General features: G+C 29.9%; 2 protein-coding genes across 2 annotated transcripts in view; both read right to left on the bottom strand.

Annotated features, from left to right (window-relative positions):
- Window positions 1-1,429: 1,429 nt before the first annotated feature.
- On the bottom strand, window positions 1,430-8,767 carry LOC111038872 (Krueppel-like factor 15). The gene is made up of 3 exons (XM_022322133.1): window positions 8,674-8,767; window positions 5,053-5,322; window positions 1,430-2,746 (listed from the first exon to the last, which is right to left on the bottom strand). Exons 1-3 carry the CDS (start codon window positions 8,686-8,688, stop codon window positions 2,426-2,428), a joined length of 606 nt encoding a protein of 201 aa, XP_022177825.1. The 5' UTR covers window positions 8,689-8,767; the 3' UTR covers window positions 1,430-2,425.
- Window positions 8,768-12,575: 3,808 nt separating this feature from the next.
- LOC111038850 (putative fatty acyl-CoA reductase CG5065) overlaps window positions 12,576-14,721 on the bottom strand; it is a 36,644-nt gene continuing 34,498 nt past the window's right edge. Inside the window, exon 9 of the mRNA XM_022322109.1 lies at window positions 12,576-13,203. Within this exon, the coding sequence (XP_022177801.1) occupies window positions 13,050-13,203 (154 nt within the window). The 3' untranslated portion in view covers window positions 12,576-13,049. The remainder of the gene's footprint in view (window positions 13,204-14,721) is intronic.

A 14,721-nucleotide genomic window follows, 5' to 3' on the forward strand; every position in this document is an offset into this window, starting at 1 on the left:
AACAAAAAAACCTGTATTGAAATAAAAGTTAAAAAGAAAAAATTAATATTAATATAATGTCGAAAGGAGAAATAATAAGTAATATAGTACATAATAATATAATATATATTAAGTATGTGCGAACAAGATGTTTGTACGTTGTGATTGAGACTGCTGGTCCCCCTCCCTAAAATCGGTGGGTAAAAAGTTGCGTTAAAAGATAATAATAATAATTATAGTGAAAACATAAAAATAATGTGAAAAAAACAAGAGTCGCCCATAACATCTGGTACTCTCTGCTTAACTCATTTATATCACCCGGTGTCTTGTATTATTAATTGTGACTGATCATTGTTATGTAGAAGGCCTTAGTTATTAAGTCTTGCCGTAATATTTATGTGTATAGTTTAATAATTTCTCCCTGTATGATTTTTTTTCTCCTTTCTGATTTCGCCGAGTTAAAAAATTGATTATTATGAATTATTATTGATATTATTTAATATTATACATATTATTTAATTTTTTCTTTTATCTAATTTATTTATTTATTAAACTATTACATTTTTTTTTTGTATATTATTGAACAATTCTATTTAATATTATGTCTCATTTAAACGTAGGTCTCGTTTGTTCATTTTTTTTTTTTGTTTTGTTTGTATTGGGTTTGATAAATTTTGGCGTTGTTGCATTTTAAGGATAGGTTATATTATAATTATTAAGTTTTTTTTCATAGACTAAGACTACTATTTGCGTGATTGTGAAAATAAAATAAAAGCAACAAAAAAATTAATAAAAACTAAAGTTATTACGAAATTGGTTATGTGTTTTTTTTTCTGACGTGTGTTTGACGATAACAATTAAACTATTATTATAAATATCCACCTGATATTATATTGTTTTACATATTTCCTCAAGGTACATCGCTTGGAAAATGTTATTAATAATAACAGAAAGGTTATATTATTTGAAACTCCAACGTGTTTCTTAACAGGAAGGTGTCAAGCTTGGAGGGACAAAATCCCAAACGAATTTCCATCCTTTCTCTGGAACCTTGAAATGTATTTATAATTTTTATTATACACCTATCAACAAATATTGTGTTCATATTCTCAACGAAAGTCGGATACAAATAAAAACCATAGAGTATACCTACTGCAGAAACAACATTTTTGATTAAAAATATATAATTGATCTTGAATTAGACGAATGCGGATTTCGTAAGTTTAATATAGTTTAGCTTATTAAATTACTTACTAGTATAACACCACATACAAATAGAAGAAATTGACTTGGTAAGAAATGTAACTTATTATAGGTACCTACAACAATTATTATTTTTATTATTAAATATTCTTCGGCCATCAGGGCTGCATGATGGAGATAACACATTGTGTAGAGCTTAACATATTATGTAGATGCTTTCCGTTCAAGAAAAAATAATCCTGGCACCGTGCACGTTTCATTTTCAAACGTTTATTGACTGACGTTTATTGACTGACCTTATTATTGCAGTGTATTTCAAACTATTATTTAGATAGGTAACATGCACCAAATAATATAATACCCCAGTTTGTTTGATTGCAATAATTTTGGCAAATTATGTGTTCCATTATTGATATGTTTGACTGTTGTTTCAAACTGAACGGTATAAATACTTACTAGACTTTTTCGAAAGACATAAGACTGGACTTTTTTTCACACTTGAAACAATTCAATGACATTTCTGCAGATGGAGTTTGAAAAAAAGTACGGTCTTTACTTTCCCCAGTCCTACAGGATCAGAAACATGGATCGCTTGTATTTGGAGATGGGTAGGCCTACTCTAAAATAAAACAATGTAAGTGCATATACTTGCGGCTTTGAAAAGTTCAATACACAAGTATCAATAATTTGGGTTGTATTTGACATTTATTATATAATTTACGTTAGCACAGATCACGATGATTTATATATTATAGACACATGTCAAAAACATATTATGATATTCATATTATTGAGGTAGTGGCTCGAAGCAGAAAAATGTTATACACAGAGTGATTCACGAGCATATTTTTATGTCATTTAAGAAGTGTCTTGATTGAACAGAAACACGGTTCTATTGTTTTACAAAGTTATGTAGTTACTATGTATAATATTATGCTATAAAATGCACAATAAGAAAAGTCTGAATCGCCACAGGAATCTCCTAAAATATTATAAAAATTGTAAGCGCCTATTTGAAAATGACCCGCCGTGACGGTCTATGCGTGCAGTGAATTAAATATTCCAAAAATCATAGTTTCGATATATTCGTATTTAACGGTGAAATAACGAGTATGGAGCCTGGTAAATCACCCCGCGTATATAATATCATCGGAATGTGCGTCAGGTGCGTTGTGTGGACTGTTACAGTGTTCGATTCGCAGGCGCGTCGTCGGCACAACCTCATCGGACGGCCATCGCGTCGTTACTGACGTCTGGTGGAGGCGGCGTAGGCCTTCGCCTTGGTGGCCGCGGTCGGCTGTACCGCGGCGCGCAGCCGGCACTGTTGCTGCGGCCACTGCAGCCGGGCGGCCGCGGCGGCCATCCGCTTGTGGTGGACGCGCGCGTGCTTGGACAGGTGGTCGGACCGCGAAAACCGCTTGTCGCACACGTCGCACCCGTACGGCTTGACGCCCGAGTGCGACCGACAGTGCCGGGACAGCTCGTCGGATCGGGAAAAACGCCATGTGCAGCCCGGCCACATGCACCCGTAAGGCTTCTCGCCCGAATGCCTCCGCATGTGCACCTGTGGACGAGAAAACGCAGTCGTTGTAATACGACAATAATCGTTATATTATTATTACGGCAGCTGGAATTCGGGAACAACCTGGTTTTTTTTTACAATTTAATGTCGGGTGTCGAAAACACCAGCTCGCCACTTAGATTTTAGATTTTGGGCTTCCGATAGTCTTAAAACAAATTATGTAAATTGTCGTCATAGTCATATGACATGACATAAAACCACGACACAAGTAAGTTATTACTTATTATTATTGCAATAGTAATTGGCCGCGGCCGATGATATTTTACTAATTAATTTAAACTACTTAGTATCTTAGTATTGGCCATAAATTCATAGGTATTAAAAAACTAAACTACCCAATTTAAGTTATTTAATCTATCGGTGGTTTCCATGTAACCCTCAACTTGACTAGGTAAGTAAAATTAAAAGGAGCTACCCATTTACTTTAAACTTTTTTAAAGAAAAAGCTTTTTCTGTCAGCTTAACTATACTCAGTTAAGCAATATCGGTATACATAGCCCTGACTTGAAGCTTACAATACAAAAAAATAAGAGACACACACATGCCAAGTTTATTGTAATTATACAAATGTGTGAATAATTGAAATGGCCTTACAAAATATAATAAATCAATAACAATAATATAATATTGATAATGTCAACTAAGGATTTTGGTGTTCCTCGGTGCAGGGACGTGCCTAAATTGCCTATACAGTACGCCGTGGTATGGTATAACACTTAAGGAGTCGGGACTGGAATGCCTAAGTGGTAGGATCTGTTATTTTTCAATCACTTCACTGTGTATTATTCTATTAATTATTATTCTTAATACTTAAAAGTTGAAAAATTATGATCAACATAACAAAAATGGTGCAACATTTTTACTAGAAAAACATAAAATTGTATTTTCTCCATAAATCTCATAATACTTACATGTGAATAATCGCAATAAAATTAAATTCGGTGAATGGTGGACCATAATCTGGGTAGGTACTTCCGAGTGACAATTAAAAAGTTTAGCGGGCTTCATTAGATTTCTGTATACGATTTTAAAGTGAACAAAAATAACAGATGTTGGGTAAGACATGAGCTGCACTACAACACGCGTGTTATTTTAATTAAAACTTAATTAATTTACTAAACTTCTTGAACTATAAGAGTTATTAACAGTAAACTTGAATGAACACCAAACTGTTTAGAAAAATAACATAAATATTACATTAATATGGTAAAACGTCTTTCGTTACAAACTGATTTTCCTTCATTTAGATCTTCTTTTATAAGGAGACTAAAATATTCGGAATAAAGCTATATTATAGGTTGATGTAATTTTCGGTTTTAAGGAGATTTTCGTCTAATAGAGTGTTCGTTATGAGGAGGTTTAACTGGATTTATTAGAATTCTTATGTGAGCTTAATATTATTGTGATAATATTATATATTTGTATACAGTACAAGAATTTAAAAATTGTAACAACGCCTAAGGACGGTCTTATCCTCGTGTAAGTGAATGTAGGCAAGGCTGAGTATTAACAAGTCGATAAGATTTTAAGTTACATGTTTCATTTTTAATAATAATTTATGTACATTATAATATGAAATATCAGCTGTACCTACCTGTGCATAAAAATTATATTAAAAAAAAACGATCAATTTATGTTGGTTTATATGTCAGTAATCGAAATCTCGTTTTATGGCAGAAATGAATATATGTCACTTTTTCAGTTTTGTATAGCGATAATAATATTTCATAAGAGTAGTTAAGTTAAAAACAATCCATGAACAAATGTCTTCCCCTTCGACTTGAAATAAGTTGACTGCCTTGCGATACACGACAAACGTTCAATTATTATTACACTTGATATTATTTACTTATACTTGCCAATTTCGTATTGAACATCATAATAATTTATGATACCTACTCAAAAATGTTCGAGATTATTTATTTATTTACATCTTGAGAATTTCCTATGCCAGAAACTCCTTATAAAATCTGTGTACCATTTATGATACACCACCAGGATTTATATACACACAGAGTGCATAATACAACATTATGATTGTCTAGGCGTTCGTGGCAAAATCAGTGAAATTTTTATGCTGCAGTCAACTTGTTAACGTCAATCGTATCATTTGCGAAGAAAAAACATTATTTTTGTTGTGTTCGACTATTACGCTTTCACATGATTTTGGCCGCAAAAAAACTATCGTACGTATCAACTTCGATTTATTTTGCGTTTCAACCGCACCCTGCAACTACTGGTACAGCATATCAGTCGCACTACAATTAATTTAGTGGACAATAATTTACCTTGAGGTGGGACGGTTTCAAGTAAGTCTTATCACAATTCGGATAGGTGCACTCCAACACCTGTTTAACGTCACTCGACCTGTCCTCCTGCCAAGGCCGTTGAATGTCCGGCAAATTCCCTTTGCTGTCGTCGTCTGCGGTTTCGCCTTCTTGGCCGTTGCATGGTAATAGCTCGTCGACGGTCAGCGACAGCAACGTGTCCAAACCGGGGTCATCCAAGTACATCTTTGGGTCGTCCCAAAACGTTTTGCTGGGGTCGACGATGCAGAACTATAGTGCACAAAGAAACAGAAACGTTTTAAAGGCGACAAATTCAGTCTGGTCAATTAATTCCGGTTGAGACCATCGATACGTATTCGGTCCATTATGATATTGCATGCTATTTTCAACAGTATTATGATGTAAAATTATTGTGATAATATACATAGGTACTAGATATTCTGAAAAAAGTCCAGGGTTATAAGAGTAGTTTAAAAGTGAAATTTGTTTTTAACTATTAAGAATATAACTAAATAGCCTAATATTGATAGTTGAAATAACTATATTGACTTTTTAACTTAAAAATAATCAATCGAGTAAAAATAAACAATTTTTGTTATTTTTGTACATTAGTTCCTGAAAACCTACCTATACGGTTTAAAATTAAAATAATCCCAAAGGTACTATGTATAATATAATTATATATTATAAAATATATACTATAGTTTCTGTTATATTTCTTCATAATATTATAGTTATTCACATTTCACATTAGTACTTTTATATTGTTACATGTATACGTATACTGTTTTACAGTGGATAAATCGTAACTGTTAATTGTACCTCAATCGTTTGATGATTAATTAATTATGACGTTTACACGCTTTGCGCACCTATCAACCTACCACAAACCCATCAGTATTGCATTTTTCTGCGACAACTTTAAAATGGATCAATGTTATCGAAATATGATGATTAATAATAGCACAAAATGGTAACAGTGAACAGTCGAGTGAGCGAACCGTGTGTACGATAAAATAATAATTATTATTATGAATTAGTATATACCTATAAAAAAACACATGTGGTTTATATTCGCCGTTTCGCGACGATTGTTATTTGCATATACATATTGTTTATTGGTGTATTAGCTTGACATAATTAAAACAATGTACACGCATACAATTAATATTGTATACAATTTATTGTTGGTATTTCGGACACGTCATAGCACAACGTCTCGTTAAGTTTCTAATAAATATTTATTGTGTCATTATTGAGAAGCATCGAAAGTCATATTACAATGATTAACAACTGATGAAGAACAGGAAATCGACAACAATTTATCGGAATTTGGAACCGTAATCGGTAAATATTGTCAACGACAAGACGATAATTATATTTAAATATTTATAAGTAATAATTTGTAGTAACTGAATAATCGTGTGAAATAAACGCATTTAAAAATGACTAGGGTACACAAACTTATCGAAATTAAAAAAAAAAAACAGTGAATCCGATTATAATGCTTAAGTTGAGTAGGCATCAAATTGATCGAGAACTTTAAATTAGCATTTTATAAGAAAACAAAAATCGTAATATCGATCGACACTTATATCATGCCTATTATATTAAATAGTTGTTTGGTAAAATTATTCTGAATTACGTAGTTACGAATAAAACGATTGTACTGTTTTTAACAATATTGCAGTTATGATCTTTTTCAACTTGATATAATATTCAAAACGTATGAGTGAAAAAACAAATTATCTATTGTACATCAATTAATGTAAATTAGATGAGTATAATCTTACTATACTAATAGAAGGTAAACTTAATATTTCTACCAAAAACTTTGATAAATTATATTTGTGGTAGTTGGTGGTGTTGTTACCATAAAAATGTCGAATGTCGATAACTGATAGAACAACATTTAAGTCTATATTTGATTAGGAAATTCAGAATGAAATAACATAGTAATAATAATAATAATAATAATAATAATAATGATTCTTTAATACAATGGCAATACATTTTATAATGATACAGCCACTTATATGAGGTATCTTATAGTTGAGTAAGTGGTTAGAGTCATTTTAATGTATATTATGTTAAATTTGAATTTAATAATAACTTAATAAATACGAACAATTATTATTAAAGGGGAAGACGGTCTATGTCTATCAATCAGTATAGTGGTATTTTAGCAACACAGTTTAAAATAAATAAGAGCTTACAATAATTCATCTAAATGTTTTGATACTACCATTGTGTATAGTAAAATATAATAATGTACCTACTTAAAACTTGGAAGTTCACACGAATAATAGTTTGAACTAATAACAACAATAGGGTATACCTAACTAAAATCGTTATTTTTCATTTCAACATCTAATTTTGCAAAAAAAATTGAAATTTTAACTTCAAAATTTAAATGTCTATAAAAAAGTCGTGCATTTGCGGATATCTTTAAATATTCTTAGATAGCTATAATAGCAACTTATAAAGAATCTCGACGTATTTAATTTTCAACCTCTGACCGACTGAATAATTTTATTGTTATCGACATTTGTGATAGAAAAAAAACAAAAAAAGAAAATTTTAAATGTATATAAATAAGTTGAGAATATTGTTTTAAAAAGAGCAAAAACATTTTGAAAACTATAAGTAGTATATGTATCTAGCTATACAAAATACCAAATGTAGGAATTAACTTGTCAAACTTTTTAACTTAACTGGTTAGTTATTTTTGTTTCTAACTTATTAGCTTCTTCAACTCAAATTGTTATAATTATAACTTGACTTCTTATAGTTAAATATCATTATCTTGCAGCTGAGTTAAGTTTATTTTCGTATCATGCGAAACTAACAGACAATACTGATTTGTTGACTAATATTTGATTTTCATCATTTATTTTCTTATAATATATTATAGGTAATTCATTATAATCTGATATTTGCCGTGCTAATAGCCTTGGTAAATGTCTGTGTAAATCCAAATGCTAGGGCATTTTATGACCTATAAGTATTTTATAAATAGATAAATATTGTATTTTACACATATAATATTTGATACTTGCATGAAAAATAATGGTTTTAACCATTTTTTTAAAAACTTTTCATCACAACGTAATATATTACTTTTCATTAATATCCTATACAATTTTTGAAATATTTAGACAAATCTTCAGATACTCATACCATGAATCTATTCTCTTCATTATAACTTATAAGGTACGTTGGAATCGATTAGTAAGATAATATTATACAAATATAATATAGGTACCATGCGATGTTTCTATCAATAATTAGTTCAATCTATGATATTACTTATAGAAAAATAAATAACCAATATTAATATAAATAATTCATAAAATATAAATAGGTTGACTTAACGTCTCTGCTCAGCATAAATTGTTTTTCATAATATGCAATGTATGGCTGTATTTAAATTGACATCAACTACGGTGACCTACTCAATAATGTCGACGAGTTACACTCGAAACGCTCTAGATATAGATAGGTAGGCACAGCAGAGTGCAATTTTCGGTTTTTTAGAAGTATTTTTGCCAGGTTTAAGTTAATTATGTTATTTTTGACAAATTCAATACCGTAATTATATTATATTATCATTGTACTTACGTCCAATGGTACCATTTTGGCGACGTCGTGACTCTATATGTACTGCAATGCCGTTGCCCGTCGTGTCGACACTCCACAGCGACAGATGACACGGTTCGGTAATCCAGTTACTGGTGACAAAATATGTATTTTTTTAAATTATCAACTCAACTATTAGAAAAGAAAATAAACACATACGCGTAGTTCCCGTGGGAGTTGCTCGTGCCATGTCTGATATTAGCACGGTTCAGATAAAAACAGATCGAGCGCAGCTTACCCATTGCACGTGTAGACCACATTACCGTCCTTATCTGTACTCTATTGGAGTCCTGCACGATAAACTGCACATGCATATGAAAGTACAAAATCTGTATGTGAAAGCCCAGAGGGTGAAGTTTTTCATCGTAAGCCTATTGACGTCACATGAGAAAAAAAAGAAAAACCATAGAGGAAAACCCTCGGAGTGTGTTCCACAAAACTATGGTGGTTTTATTAACAAACATAATTTATTAAAGTCGCAATGTAATTTTTGATCTTCAGATTCCTCAAGCTTCTTTTTTTTACACATTTTAGTAAACAAAATCAGTTTATTAATATTGTGTTCTAGATTTAGATTTTATTAAGAGCTTAATTTTACCAGGACGTTGTATAATTTGATAAATGCTTAGTCGTAATACCGAAACGTTCGATAGGGATGTACTTATATTTTTTAATTAAAGAAACCAAAATATGATTTGATTTGTCAACAAAGATATTATATTTTTTCTTAAAAATACTTGGCAACTAAAATACCATATTATTCAAAAAATACTACGATTTCATTATTCATTGAAAATTAATTCGATAACAACAAATAAAATAAATACTTAAAAAGAAAATAACGGTATGCGTTTATAGTATTTTCTTTTATTAGGAAATCTAAAAATTATAAGGTTATTATTACGATTTCAGAGACGATGAATAGATCATCGACTGATTACGTCATAATATGATCATCGATAAAACAAAATGTCTGTGTGTTAAGTTGCTGGAGTATTATTGTATAGTCTATGTTTAGCCCTGTCGCGCTGACAAATGACGATACCAAAATTGTTGATGAAGTGCATATTATACTTTAAACAAAGTATGCGTAGATATCTTACATTTTTGGATTATTTTAATTAATTATCCTGTAATATATAATGGACGGAGCCGACTGGATGTGGCCATATGGACTTCGGAATGATTGGACGTCAAAAATATATGTATAATAAATCAATCAATACAATTACAAGTAGTAAATATTGTATTATAATAAATAGGTAGTAATATAAATATTGTGTTGTAATAAATAGGTAGTCATTTTTTTGAATATTGAGCTTAAATTTTTGAATTTTTCTTACTGTTATTTTTATTAATTAATTTTTTTTTTTTTGAGCGTTTAATTATCCCAATGTCAAAGGCTTAGTCCATTTTCTCTCTATTCGCTAATATTTGAGGTAAATGATAAATTAACTGCACACCGTCGTTGTTGTGCCAAATAAAGTACCTATTAATGAACCTGCAGTGGCAGAAAAATATCACGAAATCAGACCACAGAACATCAGACCTGACCTAACCTTACCGTCTTGTCGATATACATAATAATCAACTTCGAAAAAAAACAGTTCCTACTGGTAAGACAGGATATTGTTTATTTGGCTGCTACCTCTAAAAAATGACATGTTCATATAATATTATTTATTATACTCAGACATGGTTAGTATCATGAATAAATTACTGCTAATACGGTGTTCCTAATACATTATAAGAACTCTGAATAATTACTGAATACTTTTTTTCGAAAATAATTTATAGTACCATTTATAATATTATTTAAAAGTATTTAATTCCTATAGAAAATATCTGCTTGCCATTATGATCATTTTTTTTTAGGAAAATATTAAAAATAATAATGTAACACACATTTTAAATTCACAGTATAATCATATGTAAGTATATTTTATTTTTACCCATTTTTATTTGTATTTGAAATACTTTTTCTTATAACTATTGGAGTATTTATTCAAAACACTCATCAAGTCTGATTATATTATATGTACCTATTACTTTTCAGTTATCCATTTTTACCGGAAAGGTGAATAGATCGATAGTCAGAAAGTTCTATTTTGTTTCTGCTTCAAATTATTTCGCCACGACTTCACACACTATACCACATTACCACACATCGACACATCCCAAACTAAATCACATCACTAAATACATACTATATAAATCTCAGATATCTATCGAAATTATAAAAAAAAAATTTATCTGCAGAAATCAGAGCACTTAATTTGAGGGATGCAAAGGTATGCAAAGGTGTGCCTTTGCATCCCATATTCCCATATAGAAACCTTCTGTATCTTTAATATGTTTAACTGCTCATATAACAACTTCTGAGGAACTTATTAAACTTTCAAGCTTTTTCACCTACGGACATTCTTTTATCTACATTCTAGAAACATTTTTAAAAAATAAAAATTTAAAATGTCTATAAACAGCTCGAACCTGGTCAAAATATTTTTGAAATGTTATCAGGTATAGAGAATGATAATATAAATATTTGATAAAAATATCTGCGGTAGTTATTTTTTGAATCACAACGAAATAAGAAAATCGTTTTATGAGAAATCGGGTGAATCAATTCATCGTCGTAAAAATTTAAATTTAAATGCTTATATCAATACATTTTTAGCATTTTAATATTTTATGTATCTATTTGTTTTAACCTTCTTGGTTTAACCTGCATTAGAGTGTTGGATAAAAAAACGATCAATTATTAAAATAGGTTACATTGAATAATAATATGTTCAAAACTTTAAAGTACCTATTTCAAGAACTACTCTGGTTATGGTCGGCTATTTTAAAATGTTTTCACATTTCATGAAAAATTCTGAAATGACAACTCTGGGTCAGGGGCATATTGCCATTTTACGTCATCGCGTAAAGTCATAATAATATTATTTACGATGAACAGAATTCCATCAAACTAACGATATTAAAAAAAATGTTCTTTATACATTAGCACAATATATTATATAGCTTTCTACAATCATTCAAAATCCAATTAGAAAAACCTTTTATAGTTCTCAAATCAAATACCACCAATGAGATGAGTTTCTAAGATGTTGCACATAATAAAACATACTATAATAATATATTATATAAACGATGTGAAAAAAACCCGAATCACCTTTGATAGTAAAACACATACTTTGTGACAGCGCAAAATCATGCGTAACGATGAGTTTCGATGTTATTTAACGAACCGCGGTGATGGAATTGTCATTTGTTTGAGAGTAGGTCGGCTATGGAACAATATGAATCTAAAATACAAACAATCAAAACCTTATATTCTTCTAGGTACACCTAACATTAAATATTATGTTGGATTTTTTCGTATGGTATGTGCGATTACCTTTGAAGTTTAATTAATATAAATTATTATTTGGTGTCTCACTGTAGATTTAATATTAAGATTCAATATATAGACATTCGAAGATAAAATATTATTATAGGTATATCTTCCGGTACATAACAACATTTAACAGTTAATAGAAACGTCAGAATTAAAATATTTAAAAAAAACCGTTGTTTTAATAGGTCGGACTTTCTCGCATTGACTATATTAATATGCGTATCAACTGCGTTATTATACTGTAGGGAGGTACAGCTTAATTTAGCTCAAGTTATTAAAAACTTTAATAATCATGTTTTAAAATTTACAGTAACAAAGTCACGACACATCAGCTAGGTACACCGTAGCAAAAATTTAAAAATATGATAATATGAATAACAACATCAATAGTACGCATAAGTAACATAGAATATATAGTTTTAATACTATTGCTGGCCGTGGATATAAGGGTACACAAAAATAATATAAACAAAAACGAATCCGATGTTTTGAGAATATTAATGTTATATTTGAATAATATCTAAAGTAAATTAATTATTCAAAACCCTTTTAAATCGTTGTAAATATAATTAAACATACATTAAAACGGTGCGATTGCATCTTGTGTTATTTCAATTTTCAATTAGGTGTACATTTATATATTTTACTACATACACTAAAAAAAAAAAACCGTATAAAAAATAATAATAATAATAATAATTAACAAACACAAAAAATAATAACTATGAAGAATCATATCTGCAGCCACACTAAACATATATATAATATATAATAATATCTATAAATATAATATTATGATCATCCCTTCCACAGTAATAAAATAATATGTTGTATGCAATAACAATCTTTACATAATAATTAATATATAACCGTAAGTGTAATATTATGCATTTACATATACAAAATAACAATCATAATAAGGTTGAGTGATATGAATATTAGGGTTTTTCGGAGCACATCACTCTGGTATTAACGATCCAATGATCGGTACTTTCGTGAACGAATTTGTGGTAGAGTCCAGCAAAAACTTGAAAGAATCAAACACACGCACGAACAGCCACAAGAGTAGAACCCCGAAAAACAGTTGAGTTGCCAAATTCAACCAATACAGCCTGCAAATAATTTATTATTATTATTATTATTGTTGTTATTATTATTATAGTTGCTGTATAGTGTAGGTAGCATAGGTCATCGCATCCCCTCGAATGCTTGTTTTACCAGAAATGAGACATTATATAGGATCTTAGTTTTTTTTTCGCCCAGTGAGTAAGCACAATAAAAGTCAATAAAAGTTGTTCTTCGAAAGATATTATCTAGTTGAGGTCGGCAGCAGTAATGAGGGAGGGATGACAAATTTTTTTAATTGTTTGCTTTTTAAAAAAAATCAATTTTTAAATGGCCTATTGTTGGCAAGTACCAAAAACAAAATGATTTGTGTATGTACTTAATTATGTGCCTATGCATAATATTATACAAACAAAAAGGTTAGGTTAGTTTACTTAAACTGTGCGAAATGTGTAATGTTTAAGAATAATCTGAGTATCATTCTCACGAATACTTTCTTATGTTTTCAGCAGATCTAGCCAATTCCTGTGCCGGAATCAAATATTTTATAAGGCCTATTCAAGGGATATATCGGTAAATTATCTATTGAGAGTGAAAACATTTTAACACCAAACGTTTAAACACCCTGCGCTCGAAAAATTGCACTCATTGTATTATATTTTATATCTTCAGATTAATTGTTCATTGTTTAATTATATTAAATTGTTCAGACGTTCAGTAATAACAGCAATCACATTATTGTTATAATATAGTTAACTCACCGGAAGTACTGTAGCGAGTATGTGAGAAATATTGCTTTTATATTACCTGTTTTTTTTAGAACTTTTCTAATTTAAACGAGATATGAATGTATACATTTCCTACATTAATATCTGCCATTTTCAATGTAGATATACAGCAGAAATAAAAAAATATTATTGTCACCCAATTTAATTAGTACCTGTACATATCCTAAATATAAATTATTATACATAATATTTAAATATGTGATGAGGATGAGTAGAAAATACTATAAACTGTTTGAACATAATAATACTATAGTTTCTTCACACATAGGAAGGTACCTATATCAAGAGTCAAGAATAATCGAAAACTAAAACTCAAAAGTTAATGAATCTGTTTCTCAGAAAAAATTGGCAGGAAATAATTACTAATGAAACACGTCGTGTGCGTAAAGATAGTCTAATCAAACAGAGCATAAATGAATAATGTTTTTAAAATCACTATAGAATATAATCTAAGTATAACGATCGACACGATTTGATAATAACCAGCCGTATAACTTATGACAGATTCAACCACAACGAACAAGGAAAAATGAATGTTTTTATTGCGTAAAATAGTCACGCTGATGGTAAATTTATAATTGTATTTTCAACCGCAATGGAAGTTGCATTATGTTTAGGGAAATAATTATGATCAGATTGCAACGTGTACATGATTTTTACTTTTTAACATCGTTAAGATTCGTAGAGAATTTAAATAATTAATAAAATGTACCTAAATGTTATAAATGCGATTTAAAGTAGACGAAAATGCAACCATTTGATTTTCGTAAGAGCATT

This window comes from Myzus persicae, unplaced genomic scaffold, assembly GCF_001856785.1.
Source record: "Myzus persicae strain clone G006 unplaced genomic scaffold, MPER_G0061.0, whole genome shotgun sequence".
In the NCBI taxonomy this organism is placed as follows: domain Eukaryota; kingdom Metazoa; phylum Arthropoda; class Insecta; order Hemiptera; family Aphididae; genus Myzus; species Myzus persicae.